Source organism: Hipposideros armiger, unplaced genomic scaffold (assembly GCF_001890085.2).
Source record: "Hipposideros armiger isolate ML-2016 unplaced genomic scaffold, ASM189008v1 scaffold_529, whole genome shotgun sequence".
NCBI lineage: Eukaryota > Metazoa > Chordata > Mammalia > Chiroptera > Hipposideridae > Hipposideros > Hipposideros armiger.
In genome coordinates this window covers 992,979-1,011,948 of record NW_017731879.1, presented here as the reverse complement: position 1 = coordinate 1,011,948, position 18,970 = coordinate 992,979, and the positions used below count along the sequence as shown (strand labels likewise).

Below are 18,970 nucleotides of genomic sequence, written 5' to 3'. Positions count from 1 at the left end.
AAAAAAAAAAGTTCCTCAGTGAACGTTGTAAACAGATGAATGCTAGAAATTCATCAGAAAATATTCTGTAGCCGTGACTGTAGCTGGGTTAGTTTTCCCCAATTTCTCCCTCCTGTGCTCTTTCTCCATCTGCTCCTTTGACTAGTTTATCCACGTAAGCAATTATCAGGCTGCAGAAAGAATACAGCACATGGGACATTCAAAATGTACTGCTGTAGGGGGAATTAATTTGGCATTTTTGCAAATGATAAAAAAAAATGTGATGTTGAAAAACAACTGGAGGAGGTAAGTGGGCAGAAGGAACAAAGGGTTTATGCGGCCTCTTCTAACTGGAATTTTATTAGCATCTCTGTATTAGCAGCCTGTCAAGGAAGTCCAGTCCACCTCGCCCTGGACCCAGCCTTTCCTGACCTGCCGGCTCTAATTTCACCTCTCAGCAGGAGATGAAGGAGCCCACCCAAGCCACATACTCACCGACTTGTCACCTGGGTGGCCTTGCTGGTTCCACCCTGACAGCATACCTGGCTCTGAAAAGTGGCCTCTTGCTATTACCATACTCAGCTCTCTCGACTCCTACAGAAAAAGTTACAGCCTGGTACCAAATCCCAATGACTGAGTGAGGCCATCCTGATCTACTGTCCTGTATTCCCACATCTTGTGACACTGGATGTGTGTTTTGTCAGAGTCCCTAAGGCCAACCGACAGGGGCTGGCCCATCGACCTCTCTCTTTATCCATCCAAAGGGGGCAACCACTTAGCAGCTATCACTAGACACCTGTCACCAGAGGGCCATCTACTCAATTTCTGCCAGCTGCCAACAGCTCAACTCCACCACTCCCACCCACAAAACACATGCATGCACACACACCAGCTTCTTGAGGCTGCAGGGCTCAGTGGTCCTCCAGCAGGCTTAAGCAATCCCCAGCTTCCTGAGGGGGAGGGGAGACAGGTAGTGACTTGGAATGTTGGAGCTCATTCTAGACATGGGGACAGGGAAGACCAAGAGGAAATGCTGGCCTTTAGAGCTAGTTTCCGACACAGCATGTGGGGTTAAACAACCACAGTCCCACTTTCACAGGCCTTTCTGGATTCTACTAGGAAGCAGTCTTGTTGACCACAGGGGTTCCTATTATTTTACATAATCTCTTGCCTGAGGGCTTCCTAAAATTCCATGCCATCAACAAATTCCCAAGCACCAATTTAGAGAATATTTGGATCTCACTTTTAATTGCTCATTAAATGTTTATGACTAAAATGTTGGCTACCATTTTTATTTGTACATTTTGCCTTTGTCAGTACTGCTCCATCTAGATAATTTTTAGACAAATTGAATTTGACTATATTTTTTATTTGCTTTAAGTTTTGTACAAGTCTCCCAAAATTAACTATCTGATAACCTATAAAAATAATTATTGCAGATTTATTCAAGATCCTTGAGACTATATGCTTTTTATGATTCACATCTTCCACTTTCCTTTGAGGCAAACAATTTCCTGTGTGACTTAACCGTTGGTATAATTGAATTCCGATTCCCTCCTGGTATGCAGGGAACGCCAAGGCCCCTATTTTACCTGTAACAGAGTTTGAATTATGTGCTATTTTGACCCCCTTTTTGAAATAAAACTTTTTTTGATGGAGGAAGATGCTGTGTCCCTCAAGTGTGTGTAAGTAAGAAAAAAAGGCAAAAAGGCTGATAACTGCTGGAATACACACACATACACACACAACACATATACACATACATACATATGTATATGTACACACACACTTTATGTGTGTACATATACATATGAAATTTTGAAGGCTCTTATAAAATCATTTCAACAATGACAAGAGCAAAATTAATTCATCCACTTAAATTTTTGTGGAGCCCCGATTAGGGAAGATAGTGATATCCCAACTATTTTAAGAAATGTTTTGTAAATGTTAAACAATATACTAAATAAAAAACAGGAACTAGAAAATTCTTCCTGGGTGGGAAACTTAGCTTTGTGCGGCACATAATGCTCTTGGAGACCCAGGTCTCCCTCTCCACCCAGCATTTTGGATCTGTCTCGGGGGCCTGGCAGCACCATGGCATGTGTGACCTAAGTTGACAGGCTGGTGGTCCTCGTCTGGCTCTGGAGTTGCCTGCTGGCTTTCAGGCCTTGGCCTCACGTACCAGCTCTGGGCTGGTGAGCAATCTCTCTGTGCTTTTCTCCATTCGTACTGACAGCCGTCCTAGTACTGGCTCCAGAGGGTCCATGGGAGGATTTAAAGGGTTCAGTTAGAGAAAGTGTTTAGCAGTGCCTGACAGAGCAAACCCTCAAGAAATGTTAAAAATCAGTATTATTCTGGCCAAAGTATTTCTGATGATATTTAAAAGAGCCAGTGATATTTAGGACCATTTACATATTGGAATTGTTAGCAAATTATTATTATTTTTCTGGATATTTATCTAACCTGAGGCCATTTAAATGTTTTACAATGGTTTTTTTCCTGAAATTGTTACACATTAACATTCCTTTTAGCATACATCTTTTTTCTAAGGGTATTGTTTTACTCCTCCACGCAGTGAGTTCCTTATGACAGCACACTCTAATTTCCTCTGTTTCAAGGTTATCTTTTACTAGGGGAATTGATACTAGTTACACAGTGCAGCTTGGTCTTTCTCTGACTTCCTTGTTATTTCCCATGTGGTTTGTTATCTTCTTCTTAATGCTTTTCCAGATGCTTTCAATGATCATGTTGGCTGCCAACAGCCCTTTTCTCTTGTCAGAATGAAATTCCAACGGAACAAAGTGCGGTTAATAATTCACCATCTTCACGCATCTTGAACATATCTGTTGTTCATTCTTGAGGCAGTTCATGCAAAACATACATGTTAGGCAAGTCCGTGATGAGATCTTTCCTAGCTAGGTGCTTGGTTAAAAGTCCTGGGGGTGTGAAAGCAGCTGTACCCAGCGCTCCCCTGCAGGGGCGGAGGGGCACGTTTGAGAGCAAAAACTTCTGGAAAGGCATCCCCTTGCTGCTGTGCAGAGGACAGGTTAGCAAGGTGGGAGGAACCTTTCCCTTCCGTTAACCTCATCACGAGCCATAATTTAAGACTCCAAAACGTACATGCATATATGTTTGTGTTCTCGTAGAGCAGATAAAATGGTTAGACCCAGTGCCGAGATTTTTTTGGCTTCTTTCATCAGTTCTAGGAATTTCTATGACTTCTACTGTCTAGGACGATCAAGACAGCTTTGCTCTCTGAAGTGGAACTGGCCTGGGTCCTGCATGTTATCTCCTCGACCTTCAAGGATGGCCATCTGTTTCATTTCCCTACAGAACAGAGAAACCTCTTCTTACCAGAAGTGTGTGTTCTCCACAGCTGACTCTATCTCCTTTTATGCCTCCTTAACAACATCTTTCTTCAAAGTGTACAGGTCCCTTTTCCATAAGCAAGATGTCTGGCATTTTCTTCTATGATGTTTAGCGCAGCATACAACAGCATTTCTTGAACTTGAGAGCTCATGAGCATCCCCTGGAGGGCTTCTTAAACCACAGACCTCCCATCCCCACCCCGACATTCTGACACAGCTGGCCTGAGGTGGGTCCGATCATTTGTGTTTCTATCAAGTTCCCAGGTTGTGAGGATGATGCTGTGTGCTTTAAGAGCCACTGACACCCAAAAACCAGGTTCTAATGACTTTCCCACACTTCTGAGTGTTTTGGTAAAGCTTCTGATGCCCTGGTTTCCCCTCCGCCAACCCCCTGTTGCTACCTAATCCATGAGTATTATGGTTAATACAGCCTCCCATATAGAGAATTGCAGCTGATCTCAGGAAAAGCATGTCCCTAACATTTTAAGACATGCTCAAATCAGCAATCGTTACAGTGCGTCTGCTGCCTTGCTGAGCTGCTCCAAGAGGCAGGGCAGTGTCTGCCATGTGTACAATGACCCCCCAAACACACACACCCAGCAACCACTGCTTGAAGAAGGGTGGATGCTCTCATGTTGCACTGAGAGCCCTCTTTGAGGATCTTATTGAATGGGCATCACAACTGTCCCCTAGCCGGGTCCACAGCAGATGTGCATATACTTGTTTTTTTACAAATAATCATGTGTATTCAGCTCCCTTAATTTACATTTTAGGACATGGTGATGGCATGCACCAACATTTTGGGAAAGCGGCACTAATATCTTCATCATCTCTTGGAATTCCTACTTCCCATTTTCCCCTCCAAATCACTTTAGATACCATGTGGGCAGCCTTTTCCACAAGCCTTCTCGTTCCTGTGTCATTCTTCAACAGTGAGCTGCACCCAGAAAACCTGATGTCACCTGCTCCATGGATTGCCTTCCTGATTGTCCACCCTGCAGTTTTCTTATTTGTTCTAACAATACAAACCTGGCCCCCAAATGCAAGGACCCAGGCTGTGTCTTACACAAGGGCTCCTAGACAAGGGAGGCGCTGTCACCAAGCCATTTGTCCTGAAGCAGGCTGTAGCCACCTGGAGCGGGCATCTTTTGTACAATCTGTATAATCAGAAGGATGCTTCCAACCAGCCCTTCTTCCATTCTGGCATCACCTGCCACTTCCCGGCACATCCAAGCAGTTCCTCTTAAATGCTCCCTTCCTCTTGTATTTTGGATCTTGAATCTTTTCCCTCCCTCATTTGTTTTCTGTGCCCCTGGAAGAATTCCACATTTATTCCGGAAAAAGGATTGGTCAGTATGACTTCCTTCTAGATTAGCACTCCTGTTGCCCTTTCTTAAGTGATAATAAATTCCCAAGCCAAAGGACCAAAAGTGCATTTCTATCTGGCTCCAGTGTCCCGAGGTTCAAAGGCTGCATGAGTCTCAGACACTGGCACCCATTAGTGGAATTACCCACTACCTCTGATGGCACTTACATTCAGGTTAAAAATATTCACAAGTACCCTCTTTTCTTCTGTTCAATGCTCCATGACAGTGTGCCTAAATTTGACCCTGAGAAGCATGCTGGAGTACCAACATCCAAGAAGCACATCCTTCCGTTCTCTTGGGCCACTCAGCTTCTGAAGCCCATAGGGAAACAGCTGGTTGTGCCTGGACCCAGAAGTTAGAAGCATCCCCAGGTAGCTCGTGCAGTGACGTCAACCTCCCATTTTGGCTCTGCTTGCTGGGACATCGCATCCTCCCCATCGCCAGAATCCACCTGTACTCACTACACCCCCTTTCAAGCCCTGTCCATTCCTCAGCTGCCTCCAACCTCTTCTTCTGCCACCTCATTCTGGCTGGCCTCTCCAGCCCCAGATTCACTTCACTCCAGAGCATTCTGTAATCCTGTAGCTGCTGTAGGGCTACATATTAATTATGCCTTTTTATTTCCTGTATTTTCTGATGTCTCCGGGAGGGAGGACTGCCTCTCCCAGGGTCAGCCAATTCCTAGAGATAGCAAAAACTAGCCTGCTAGCACATCTTTCAGATGCAAACCAACGGATCCAGAGCCCACACCCCCACCACCTCCTCTGTGGGGCTCTCACACTGTGGCCACTATTTCCCTGACACAATCACACCCCCAGGTACCAGACAACTAGGGACAGCCCTTTGCTCCAGAGCCCACTGAAATTATTCAACCTGTCCAATCCTAAGCCTGCTCACCCTGCCTCACCTGTTCCTTCCTGGAGGAAGCCACAATAAAAGCTCTTGCCCACACTTTCCCTCCCTCCACCTCCTGAGTGACCCCAGTGCTTCCTGTGTGGTCCCCGCCCCACGTGGGGGGCTCCCTCCTCTTGGAAACAGACTATCTTCTCAATGGCTGTTGTCTCCTGCTCTGTTGGCCTCACCACACCTGGATAATAACACACCCTACAATTTAAATCAGGCTGTGGTTTCAATCAAGTATCTGAGATCTGCACAGTGGCTCCCCATTGTCCTCAAGATCAAAAACCTCACTTTTCAAAGCTCTCCCTTAGCTAGTGATCTCATTTCTGTCACCCTTCCAACTCTTCATGCTCCATTCCCTAATGGGTCCCCACGTGTCAGGGAGCTCCCGTCCCCCCATCTCAGGACACAGCCCAAATCCGAGTCATTGCTGTCTCTTACCCTCATGTGCCACAGGATATCCACTGGCAAGTCTTACTGGGGCCACTTTTAGATACACATACCTCAGATCAGACTCCTTCAGGTGACCACCCTGTCCACCGCATAGTGCAGGCACCACACCACCTCTCACAGACCAGTGTGGCAGCCAGTCGCCCTCTGCCCCAACTCGCCCCCGTCCAACAACCATTAGCCACACAGCAAACAGTGAGATCTTCTCAGAGCAAGGACCAGAGCATTTCCTGTCCTGTGTAAACCTTCAATGTGTCTTCACGGCTTTTAGAATAAGCCTATCAGCCTCCAGGCCCCATGTGGGGCTGACCCACCTGTGACTAAGCTAGTCTTTTACCCTCACTTTGTCCCTCATGTTCCAGCCACACTGGCCTTCTTCTTCCTTTTCCAGAAAAAACCAAGTGAGAGCCAGTAAAAACAGTTCCCATTGGACTGGAACACGTTTCTGCCCAGAACTTTGTGTGAATTCTTTCTGATCATTTAGGTTGCAGCTGGAATGTCACTTTTTCAGAGGCCTTTCCTGACCAACCTACAGTTCCTTTCTATCCTGTTGCTGTATTTCATTTTCTTCCTAGTGCTGGTTACTTGAAAGCATGCTATTTGCTTGCTTATGGGTTTATGGTCAGTGGGCTCCCTCCCACCCGACATACCCTACTGCAAGGTATGTTTCAAGTGAGTGGAGATTTGCTCATATCTCTGTGCAGTATCTAGAATACTTAGTATCCAGAATAACATTTGTCATGGGGTAGTGGTTACTATTTAATAAATTAGTTGAATTAACTTTTCTTTCAGATTGCTCTATTTTCTAGAGTTCCTGAGATGCATACTCCTTAGTTTATAGCTTTTGGCCCTCATAATAGATCCGCATGGGCTCTGTGAATTCTGCCTGTGAGCTCATCCTTGGCAAGAATTTTCTTCCATGTCTCGAGGGCCTGACCCCAGTGTTTCCCCATAGGAGGTTTCATTTTTTACCCTGAGGACCTAAGGAACTCCCTGGTTCATACATTAATTTCTCAGCCTTAGAGAATGGTTGGAATTTGGAACAAACAGCCAAGTGTGGTGCAGACTTCAAGCCTCCAATGTCTTAAGGGTGAACCTTTTCCACCCATAGTCCAAGGCTGTCAGTCAGCCAACTTTAGAGTTGAGTCCCTGTGGAGGGCAAAGATTTTCTAGACCTGTTATCACTGACAGTTCTAACTTCCGGCTTCATCCAAGGGGTTCAATTCTAGTGCATAAGGGGCCTGAGATCTCAGCTCCAGACTCCCGTGCAGGTGTTCAATTCCAAGCTCCTTGGGCCTCTTTCTGTTTTAGACGTCCTGCGGGCTGCCTCTGTGTCCACTCCTGCTTGAATGCTCTCCTTGGTCTGGGCCCTAAAAATTCCCCTTTCTTGCATGGGATCTCAGCGTTGTATATATATTTGGCTAATGTAATATCTTATCCAGCATCTCTATGTGTGTTTGGAGGGTCCCTGTCAGTCTAGTCCACCAGCGGGACCAGAAGATCTCTTCAGCTACTCTCCACCCCTTTGCGGTTACTGCTTCTAACCCAAGACCCTGTGGCTCGGTGACCTCATGCCAAACAGTTTGGTTTATGGTCCTTGTTAATGCACCACTCTTAGAGTTACTCCAAAGTACCAAGTACACTACTGGGCACCCTGGGTGCAAACAATAAATACTTGCTCATTAAAGGAAAGCGAGTGGCTTTCAATATTTTGTCACCAACAGCTGGTCCTGCTGGTTGGTGCTGCCGCTCACTGCCTCCCTCCAGCAGCCCAGTTCATCCTGTCAAACAACAGAGCCTTCAGGAGTGAAGAACTTCCTTCTTAATGGTAAGTAAGAAGGTGATAAAAAACAGGAGGTACCCCAGTAGCCTTTAAAAGCCAACGATTCTTATGGAGCCTTTCAAGGCTGGTAGGCAAAGGTGCAATAATACACGTCTCACTACCGACTTCCTTCACCTGTCCTCATTACACCCAGGCTTCCACACATGTTAAGAGGTGATGTAATAATAGTAATAACGGTACCTAATATTTAGTGAGCACTTACTGTAGGCCAGACATGTGCCAAGCACCTTAAATAAGGACATAAATAAAAATAATAATGACAATGATCATAGAAGTGAACACATATGAGTAGAGCAGGTCTACCCCAGACTGAGGTGCCAGCGCTGCAACTACACGGTATCAGTGCCTCAGGACACCTGTCCATCTGTCTGTCCACACACACACTTCACTAATCAAAGTTCCCTGGATGCCCTTTTCACCATAAAGTTGTTTTTACAATTGTGTGTTTCAAAGAATTTTTTCTCCTTAGGTTTCACAACGTGTTTAAATAAATGAACATCTTACCTTGTCTGTCATTAAACCCTGATTTATTTTTAAAATTTAAATAAAAAAATAAGACAAATAACCCCCCAGTCCTTTCCCACACAGGCCAGGCTCCCAGACCTGCTCCAGGAAACCCTTCTCTGCCCTTTCTCCCTATCAGGTGTCCTCCTACCTGGGACAGGTGGGAGCAGAGCCTGGGCTGAGACCCATAGCCTGGAGGTGATGAGACAATCCTGTCTGCCCTTACGGGAGTGTGAATCTCCAAGAGGCTGTGCCCTCCCTCCAGGTTCCAGTCCCCCCCGGGGCCGACAGACAGCACGGGTGCTCTTGGGTGCTGTGGAGGCCATAAAGCGAGAGGAGGTGAGTGGGAGGGTGCCGGAAGGCACAAAGGGTCCTCTAGGGCTACAGGGCTCCTCTAGTGTCCTAGTGGCTAGGGACAAGAGCCGGAAGCTGAGGGAAGGCGGGAGGCAGCACGGCATGTGGTAAGAGTGGGCCTGGGTTTCAGGGCAAGCTGGGTGACCTCGCTTTTCTCATCTGTACAATGGGGAGATGAAATACGAAGACTGAGTGATCTACTCTTTGTCTAGCGCTTGCATTTTGCACCGGGCACAGAGTAAACACTATATAAATATTTGTTAAATAAATAAATACCCCCAAATCCAAAACAAGCACAGCCCAACTCTGGATGCGGCAAGGGAAGGAAAAGGAAGGGTTTCCCTGGATGCTAAGTGGAAGAGCCGCCCACTCTGTCCTGCTCTGGGGAAGCGATTTCATTCCTTGCCTGTTAAGACCTTGCTGGAGGGAACGGGATGTCCTAAAACATGCAGGGCTCCATGGGAGGGGCTGTGATGTCCCAGCTCAGCCGGAGAAGGCGGCAGAGGTGCTGGGAGGAGAGCGCAGTTTTGGCAGCTGCTGTGATGAGGGGCCTCCCGAGTGGATGGCCTTTTTCTCATCCGTTATTGCTGGCTCCCCGCTGCTGCTGAGGTTCTCATGGCGCAGTAAGCAAGAGCCAGGCCCTTGAGGAAAGAGCACGTGCACTCTTGCTCACGTTCCATCGCGATTTCTCTGCTGGGGGATCGACTACCTGTGTAATGGTGAAAGCCAGCATGACTAAGTTAAAGGTGGGTGCTTTCTTTCCCTCCCTGGCACCTTAGAAAAGCAAGCCCCATGAATACCCTCTCTGCTCCAGTGAACCCAGCTGAGACACAAATGACTGGCTTCTTGCCAGACATTTGGTTTTTGTTAGTGACTAAATAATAGAAATACAGTACAGTATGTATAATCTACATGACAGTATCTTGAACTTGTGTCGATTGTACTTCCTTGGGGGAAAAGGGTGTTGGCATAGAGAGGGAATGTGAGGGAAGGGGAATTTAAGAGATATTTATAAAAAGGGTAGAACACTTATTTTTCTTTTAAACATCTCTCTATCTAAGAAATGACTAATTCCAGGTATGAGACAGAAAATATACAACATGGGCTGGTACATTTGGGGGGCCTAGAGGTAAGAAAATTATCAAAGAAATACTGGATTCATTTGATTCCAGTATTCAAAATGACACAGGAGGCATATTAAAGGGGGCACTCACTGCCCAAATATGAAACAATTTGAATATAATTATAACTACAATGGATGGAAACACATAAAATATAAAAACTCATGGGTTCATAATAACTGCTAAATAAGCATGTCATTGATTGCCTCTGAAACTTACTATGACACTAGCTTATTATTCATTATTGTAAAAAGTGGTAAATTAAAGGAAAGAAGTAATTGTCCACACAGCCATTCCTATACAGACTATATTTCACGGTAACTAAAAAATTGGTAAGAAAAAGTTCTTTCATCATCACTGATAAAGGCAGAAAGAACAACAGAATTAGAAAATCACCATTTTGCAACTTCTCATGATCATCAATGGCTGCTAAAATCATTAAGAAACAATTGATGGAGAGCATTATATCAGATGGTTGAACCTATGTATCAAACTAAAAGTGGGAAAGAACTATAGGAAGCAGCCTGATTTCAGTCTGGTGGTTTTCAATCTTGGCTACATATGAATCCCCTGGTTGTTTTAAAACATCTAGTTGCCCAGATCATACCCCCAGACTAAGTGTGCTTAGCTGTTTTTTTTCCCCCCTGAAGTTAACAAGCCAAAAACTAAAAGTCACATATAGCCTTAAAAGTCCTGTTGAACTTGTCTAGAGCAGGGGTGGACAAACTTTTTTTCTGTAAATATTAAGTACTTACAGAAAATAGAGAGCAAAGAGATAAATATTTTCGGCTTTGTAGGCCACATAGCCCCTGCTGCCGCTACTCGGCCAGTGTAGTGGGCCCTGGGGCTAGAGTCTGCCCATCCCTCATCTACAGGTGATAAGGGGACTTTTCTAAGTCACTCCTGGAATATCTCCCTATTGTCCCCTCCCAACACAAGGATCCTCCCTTTGCAAATCTATTCATGAAGATCACATCAAAATAACCCAGCTAGCAGGTGTCAAACCAGACTGATGGAGGGCAGATTACTGGAGCTGGTGAAGGGCACCTAGGGCCTCATGCCACTCTTCCATACACTTTGTGTATGTTTGCACATTTCCCAAGACATGACACTTAAAAAACGAAATTAAAAAAAAAAATAAAAGGAACATTCCCTCAGAAAACACACGCGGAAACTAGCAGGACGTTTGGGCAGAGTGGGGCCTAAGTCCTATGCTTCACCTATCTCCTCCCTGGTGGTGGCGGGACGCAGCCTTCAGAAAGCGCTAGCAGATGCATCAGGTGGCAGAGCCTTCGGGGAGGATACTCACGACCAATAGAGCAGCATGAGCAGGAAGGGGCAGATGATGAGGGCCTGCAGGACCTGCCAGTCCCGGCACAGGGCGGCCAGCCCGGGCATGAGGAATTGCCCCGCCATGGCCACGAAGCTCGCCACCATCGTGATCATGAACCGTTTTCCAGGGGGGCACAGCTCTATTCCTGGAATACAGAAGGGACAAGAGAGACATGAGCATCCTGCCCCATGGCATGGGGAAGCCACGGGTGCACCAGGGTCAGTGTACCTTCCAACCAACCAAGACCTGTAAAATCGTTTTCATTTGCTGGTTACCACAAGAGCCCTATATGATATGTCAATGTTGAGATCCTCGTTTTTACAGTTAGATGAGCTGCAGCAGATTGGGAAGGGAGTGAGATCATTGCTCAAGGTCACAGAACAAGTGGGTGGCAAAAGTATGTTGTAATTCAGAGTTGTCTAGTCCAGAAACTAGGAAATGCTGCTTTGTATGGGGATAGAGTATTTACATCACATGTTGTTCCTACATCCTCTGCACTCTGGATGCCACTGAGCTTCCTGCAGGGTGGATCCCCTCTCTTGTCCACCTGATGCCAATCCTTCTGTCTATGATGCTGTACTAGGGACCCTCTCAACCTCTGCTCAGAGCACCAGGAACATCCATCTGCTTACCCCCACCCACCTGCACCATCCCTTCCAGTCCCGACTCCAGTGCTCCTTGGGACTGAGTTCCAGGCAACCTACTCACATGGTGACACCGAGACAGACTGAGTCGCATTGCAGCTTATCTATATGAACAAGACAAACCCAAACAATAAAGCAGACTCGGATCATGTTCTAATGATCTCACCGGAAGCTTCTCCATACTGGAATTCTCCTGTCCACTGTGACATGGGTATGTCATGTGTCACTTTCTCTGTGCCTATTAGGTAGATAGCTCCTCCAGCAGGGATATGTCTGATTCATCTTCATAGCTCCAAAACAAAACCAGTGTCTGCTTTCTACTAAATGTCTTCTGAATGGAAGGACACCATTCAGGAGAAGGTGTCCCTCCTGTTTGTAAGAATCTATGCTCTTAATTTGACCTTGAGTAAAGAAGATGGTCACAAAACCTTAAACTGTAGCACCCAAGTGACAACCAGTACAGATCTACAACATGAACTCCTATAATGAAGATCCTTAATACTAGAAAAGACAGCTGGGTTTTATATATTTTTTCTCCTATAGAGCATGTAAATTTGTTTATTGTCTAGAGACCAGAGCAGAGGCAGGAGGTTGAAAGGCAGTAAGAAGTGGAGCAGATTAGAGGGGAGAAGAGACAAACTACACTTGGCTACAAGGATAGAATCAACCCTAACAAGGGCCAATACGTACACCAGCTCATCTGTAGAAAAAAATACTAAAGTCATCAGGATTTCCAATTCTGCTCTGCCACAAAGAAACAGATCATCATCCTAGCTATCAATGAGTGACAGACAAATCTGGCCTCACTGAATATAGCTTATAAAGAATGGTTGCCATTTAAATAAGAAAACAGGATTGAACAGCCCTCTCTTGGCTATTGATGGTGATGTTGTTCCTCTCAATGCACAGGCCAAGTTCACTTAAAAGATTACTTCTCAGCAGGGCTCCGGGATTCACCCCAGGTCTGGCACTGAGGCTCTTAGAAATAATAAAGAGACCAGGGTCTTTTCAGAAAAGACTACCAGTTGTAGGTTAAGCACGCAGTCGATTTGCTGCTATGGAAACCAGGCATCGGCATTAGGAGGGGTAAGTTCAGTGTCTACGGCTTGGCACAGGCTAGTACCACATGAGAAAATTTAGCACTTGGCCACTCGGGTAACCTTTAAACAAAGTCAGAGAGATAATGTCAAAGTAGCATCATGCTTCAGGCCAACGGGTTTGATGCCACAACAGGCGCTGCCCATAGCTTGCAGTTCTTCTTGTCAATGCCTTTCTCTTTAATTTTGTGATACAGTAAGTATGAAAATAACTGCAACTACAGCTCTTTCCCCACAGACCCCCTTGGGGACATCTAATCCCATACACTAATCTACATTATATGCCATCACACCAGGATCAGGAGGTGACTTTCCGAAGGGGGTGGGGTCCAGGTTTGCGGATGGAAAATCATCGCTGTGGGCAAATGATTCCAGTCTGACTTCTCACTCTCTCCTGGCTGCAAATGAGATGCTGTGACTTGTACATATTAGCATTCCTGTCGATGTGGCAACGATTCCATTGTTGTAGTTTATCCTCTGCGGGCTGCTCTTGCTCCGTGCTTTAAGTGGTCTGAGAGAGCCTCTAACTCCTTGCAACTTGGACCTGAAGCATCCGTCTCACCTGGGACTCGTTAAAGATGCAGAGCTCAGGCCTCACCCAGATCTACAGAATCAGAACCTGAATTTTAACAAGGTCCCCAGATGACTTGCTGAGAAGCACTGGCTAACTATATTTCCCCCAAACCAAAAGCATCACCCAAAGCAGGAACAATGTTTTTGCCTCCCAGACACATATCTATGAGAGCTGAATAAATAAAATCATTTCCTGACCTCTCCACTCCTTTTGCTTTGCTAGGAATCCCAGCGGAGATTTTACTTATTTCATGAGGTAGGAAAATGTAGAGTACTCCAGCAGCTTTATGGTGTTTCAACATTCCTGCTGGGGCAATGGAAAAACACAGCGACCTGATGAAAGGACACAGGTATGACACTTGCTGATAATGACCTTTTGCCTTGACTCATCAGAAATTTATTTCAAACTGACTGAAATCAACTACGTTCTGAAGGTAGCTATAAAGATTTTTTTTTTTAAAAAGGCAATTATCACAGAACTGCAGGCACTTTAAGCTTGCCATTAATCACATGTTCTTTTTGGATGATGAAAAATCAGTTTTTCTGAAGTGGAAGAGAGGAAGAAATATGTCAGAACACAAAATTACGTCCCCATATCCAGCAGGAGGGGATGGGGACTGCATCCTTTCTGCCCAGGAAGGGCCTGCTCCCAGCTCTGCAAACAGGAGCAGTTGGGCTAATGCCTCACACAGTTTGGAGATGCTTGGAGCCACCTGGCCAGGGCCACTGGCCTTCATCCTGAAAGGCGGCGAAGCCGGCCACCAGCAGGGAAGGGTGTCCCCAGCCACCCGCTAAGGACCTGGGTTGTGTAGGATAGGTTATCCACAGGCAGGTGTCCACAGCTCTGAGCTGCCAGCTGGTCAGCAGCCCCTGTGGAAGGTCCAGGCTATATACCGTGTCCCAACGTTTGTTAGAGCCACTTTCTTTGCCAATGGGGTCAACCTCAAGTCATCTTAGTAGATTTTTAATTATGGGCAGCACCCCCTACCATTATGTAAAACAATTAATGGTCACAAAAAATTATCATCTTAGGTGAGGTATCATAGATTCAAACATAAAAATATCTCAAGTGTCTAGCACACAGTGCTAGCCAAATGGTCTGGATTTAAATCCTGTTCCTAGCACTTATATGCTTGTGATCTTGCTTCAGTCACCTAGGAGTTCTGTGCCTCAGTTTAGTCATCTGAAAAAGGGCTGTTGTAAGCATTCAACAAGCTTAGAGTGCCTGAATACAGTAAGTGCTATATGTTAGCTTTTATAGGTAATAATATTATGCATCATTGCAATATATAATAACATAATTATTGGCAAGTCACTTTTTTATCTCACTTGACCTCTTTATTATTCATCTGATCTGGCGAATTTCAGGGTAGGACTGAGGTCTGTTCTAAAAAGACTGAAAAAGAGAAGTAGCCTACAATGACAGTGTACACTCTTTTCTCATATTATTTCATGGAGATTCTCTTAGACCTAGAAACAATTCATCAATGAAAAAACAGAACTAAGTGAATCCAAGAAAACCACCACAAAAATTTCCATTGTTAAAATTACCTTTCCCTTAACACCTTAATGGAGAAGGCTTAAAAACTATTCTTATAAGCATGATACACTTTGTCGATAAGCAGAGACATTACTGAAGGCTATGAGAATTAAATAGCACACGATTAAGATTTAATTGAGACATCTGGCCTGTTAAAAAAAAATAAGGATCAAGACCACAACAGTCTGAGCATGTAGGGTGCAGGAGTAGCCCCAAGGCCCCTCTGCAGATTCTGTTGGAAATGTGGTATTGGGCTTGGAGATCTTTTAGGGGGCTGTAACTTTGGGAAGATTTGCTTTTCAGAAGATTTCAGATTCTTACTAATTTCTTGGAGGAAGAGAAAGTAGTGCTGCCCAGATCAGTCACTTCAGGTGACAGGGGAGGAAGACCAGAGGGAAGTGAGGCACTGACGCCTAGAGGTCATTAGTGGGCCCAATACTCACTCCTTGAAAGGAGGGAGTGGGCTTCAGTTTGCAGTGTCAACGCTGCTAGGCTACAGTTCTCAGGCATTAAATCAACAGAAATTTAGGTGTTGCTGTCAAGGTATTTTATAGCTATAATTGAAGTCCATAGTCAGTTAATTTTAAGTAAGGTAGACTATCCTGGATAACCTAGGTGGGCCTGGCCTAATCAGTTGCAAGGCCTTAAAAAGAGAGTCTGAGGCTTCCTTGAGGAAGATGAACACATTCTGCCTGTGGACGGCAGCTGTACCCCGTGCCCAGCTTCCAAGCTGCCCTTCCTGCCAGCCTGGCTCATGGATTTCAGATCTGCCTAACCTGGCCCCACAATCGTTTAAGCCAATTCCTTGCAGAAAATCTCTTTCTATGTATCTCCGCCTGGTTCTGCTTCTCTGCTTGAGCCTTGATACAGAGGCCAGGCTTCTTGCACCCACACCAGGTCAGACAGGCCCCCCATGAAATCCCGTCTCATAAGCTGCTTGCCTGTCAGCCACTAGGCCTTCCCACAGGGCTGCCATTAGGCTCTGACGCCTTCTTTTCCCCAGTCCTGCCTGGACCCAGTTCCCCAGCCTCACAGGACACTGCCAAGCTCCAGAGGCCATCTCAGTCAAAACCCGTGAAGGTGGCAGGCACCCTTCTACTCTCTTTGTTAAGTATGTAGATGGCCCTTAGATGGGTTGCCCAGATTAGACGACAAAATGGCACTGAGAACCGGCAAACACATGCAGCACAGGCATCCTCCAGCAGAGGAGAGGCGGGCAGAAAAAGAAAGGTGAAGAGTTGGGGCAAGACATAAGATTAAACTTCAGAAAGGATTTCTGTAAATTCTGCAACAATAAGAAAGCACCACGATGGCTTTTGTCCTTGTTTTCGGAGGGCAACAGTTAAGGAGAGGGTGCTCTGTTCCATCGATTACCTCTCCACCAGGAATTTGAGGGCCAATCTGAAAAGGGCCTTGGAGAGAAACATCCTTCCAAGGCCCCATCCAGCTTAGAAATTCCACAATCCTATAAAAGAGCCTCATAAGAAAAGATGAAACAGTGCCATTTGCAACAACATGGATGGATCTTGAGATTATTATGCTAAGTGAAATAAGTCAGACAGAAAAAGTCGAGAACCATATGACTTCACTCATAAGTGGGATATAAAACCGAAGGCAACAAAGGAACAAGACAAACAAAGAAAGAAACAAAAACTCATAGACATAGACAACAGTTTAGTGGTACCTGAGGATAAGGGGGGAGAGGGGATGGGAGAAGAGGGTAAAAGGTGTCAAATATATGGTGATGGAAGGAGCACTGACTGGGTGGTGAACACACAATGTGATACATAGATGATGTATTACAGAATTGTACACTTGAAACCTATGTAGTTTTGTTGACCATTGTCACCCCAATATATTTTAACTAAAAAAAAAAAAATGGTTCTAAGAGGCCTTAATTATGCATGTGGACCAAATTTCAAACACTCTCCCACTTAAAGTGATGGCATCAAAGCAGAACTAGCTGAACTTAGCCACATGGTCTGAATCGTTTTAAGGGTGCAGAGCCCCAAGGATGGGTCCAGGTAGCTCTATCATCCGAATTCAGCTCCACTGTCACCTCTGAACCAGGAGCTCCACAAACTCCATGGGTTGGTGACAGGACACCCCTGGGGGAACCTGGCTAACTGGAAGGTGCTACAAGAGGAACCCAGAAGTCAGGTGACTTACTACAGAAAAAAACAAAGTCCTTCTGGAACACACCTCTGAACATCTCCACCAAGAAACTCAACATGCCAAATATCCTCCTTTGGCGGAGACCAACGATTCTGTCTTCTCATTTATTTACTCTTTGTCATCCATGCTCAGCCGGATGGGTCTTAAAAGCCTACAGTTTTGCTGGTATTCCATGTCAAATAATGATTTTAGAAACTCCTTGCTTATACAACTTCATTTTATTTTACAAAATGATCCCCTGTTCATATAAAGCTGAGCCTACTGTGGATGTGTGCCCTCTCAGCACTAGCAGGCACAGCTGACTTGCAGGTCAGGACGCCTTGGCTGAGGGTGGCAGAGTTGGACCTGACTGTGCTATGTAGTGAGACACTCGCACTGAAGCTTTCAGGCAAGAGATGGCTCTGTGCTGGCATGAGCTGGCAGAACTCATCTGTGCTTCATGTCTGAGGTCCAGTCAGAGAAGTAGGCTTTAACATTCTCTCACCACCTCCCCCCACTGCCCCCCATTGTCCCGTACACTAGCTGTGTACTCGATTTGGGAATTATGATTATTTAATTAAAAACATTTTTGGAAAAGACATGTCCCATCCTTCTATAATATGTAAGTGAATAAGACACAATCCTTATTCTTTCTTAAATATATATTTTTAAAAACTGAAGTCTGCTTTCTTGGGATTACTAAGTGTTCCTAGCTTCTCTAAAATGAGCCTGCAGGGTTTTTCTAGATCAGAGTTGGCTAGTACCAAAGGAATATGCAGTTGACTGATAATATTTACACCAGAGAACGAAGAATGTGCCCTGCAGGGGACAGGATGAGTGAGGCCCAGACTGTGGGTGGAAAGCTGGGGTTAAATTCCTTCCCTGTCTCTTTTGGGCCAGTTAAGTCACTCAACCTCTCTGTACTCTTGTTTCCTGTATATAAAGTAGATAATAATCGTACCCACTGCACACTGGTGCACAGCTCACCTCCATGGAAGGTTTCCCATTTGCTGATGTCCTCACAGACCTCAGGCCATCTCGGTGGGCTTATGTCGCTACGAGGCTAACTCCAGTGAATTCATACGGGACCTAATCTATCCCGTCTTTTAGGCAAAACTTGGTCAGAACTGACAAAACGATATGGTGTACAAGCTCCACGTGATAGATCGGATTCTTATTTTTCAATAGCCTCTGCTGTTCAAGGAAAGCTGATGAGGTTACTTGGAAAGAAGAATCTCTTCCGGGTAAGGGTCTTTGCCCCCCCCCCGACCCTCAGAGGCTATGAGGGCATGGTGTGGGGGATGAGGCACCAGCTGTCCCTTTTCCTGCCACCCACTTCCCCTGCAGTTTTTCATTCTAGCCATGGAGCCTATGCCCAGATCTGCTTCTCCCGTCTCACAAATGCATAGACCCGATTCCCAGGAAAGAAAGAGAGAGGCCTGAATGGAAGAGAAACAAGCATCCAAGCTGATAAAAGCACACACACTCCTAATAAGCTCAGCAAGGATTCAAAACACTTCTATCATGCACTCTACTTTATGAGAAAAGCCAGCCCTTGCAGTTTCCCTGGTGGCACTGCCCCAGGTCACTGGCTGGACCCAAGACGCCTCTCCACACAGGATGAGCTGGCACAGCTCACTGGAGGAGGGAGACGAGACGGGCTCAGGACAGGACAGTCTCCCCAAACTGAATTCAAGCACCATAATTAAACGCTATTCCTGGAATGGCCTGACCAATGAGAAA

At 45.6% G+C, this 18,970-nt stretch overlaps 1 protein-coding gene across 2 annotated transcripts in view; it reads right to left on the bottom strand.

Annotated features, from left to right (window-relative positions):
• Positions 1-18,970, bottom strand: part of SLC22A23 (solute carrier family 22 member 23) — a 195,883-nt gene that overhangs the window by 52,176 nt on the left and 124,737 nt on the right. For both annotated transcript variants that reach the window (XM_019668498.1, XM_019668499.1), the window contains exon 4: positions 11,196-11,364. In XM_019668498.1, coding sequence (XP_019524043.1) covers positions 11,196-11,364 — 169 coding nt within the window. The remainder of the gene's footprint in view (positions 1-11,195; positions 11,365-18,970) is intronic.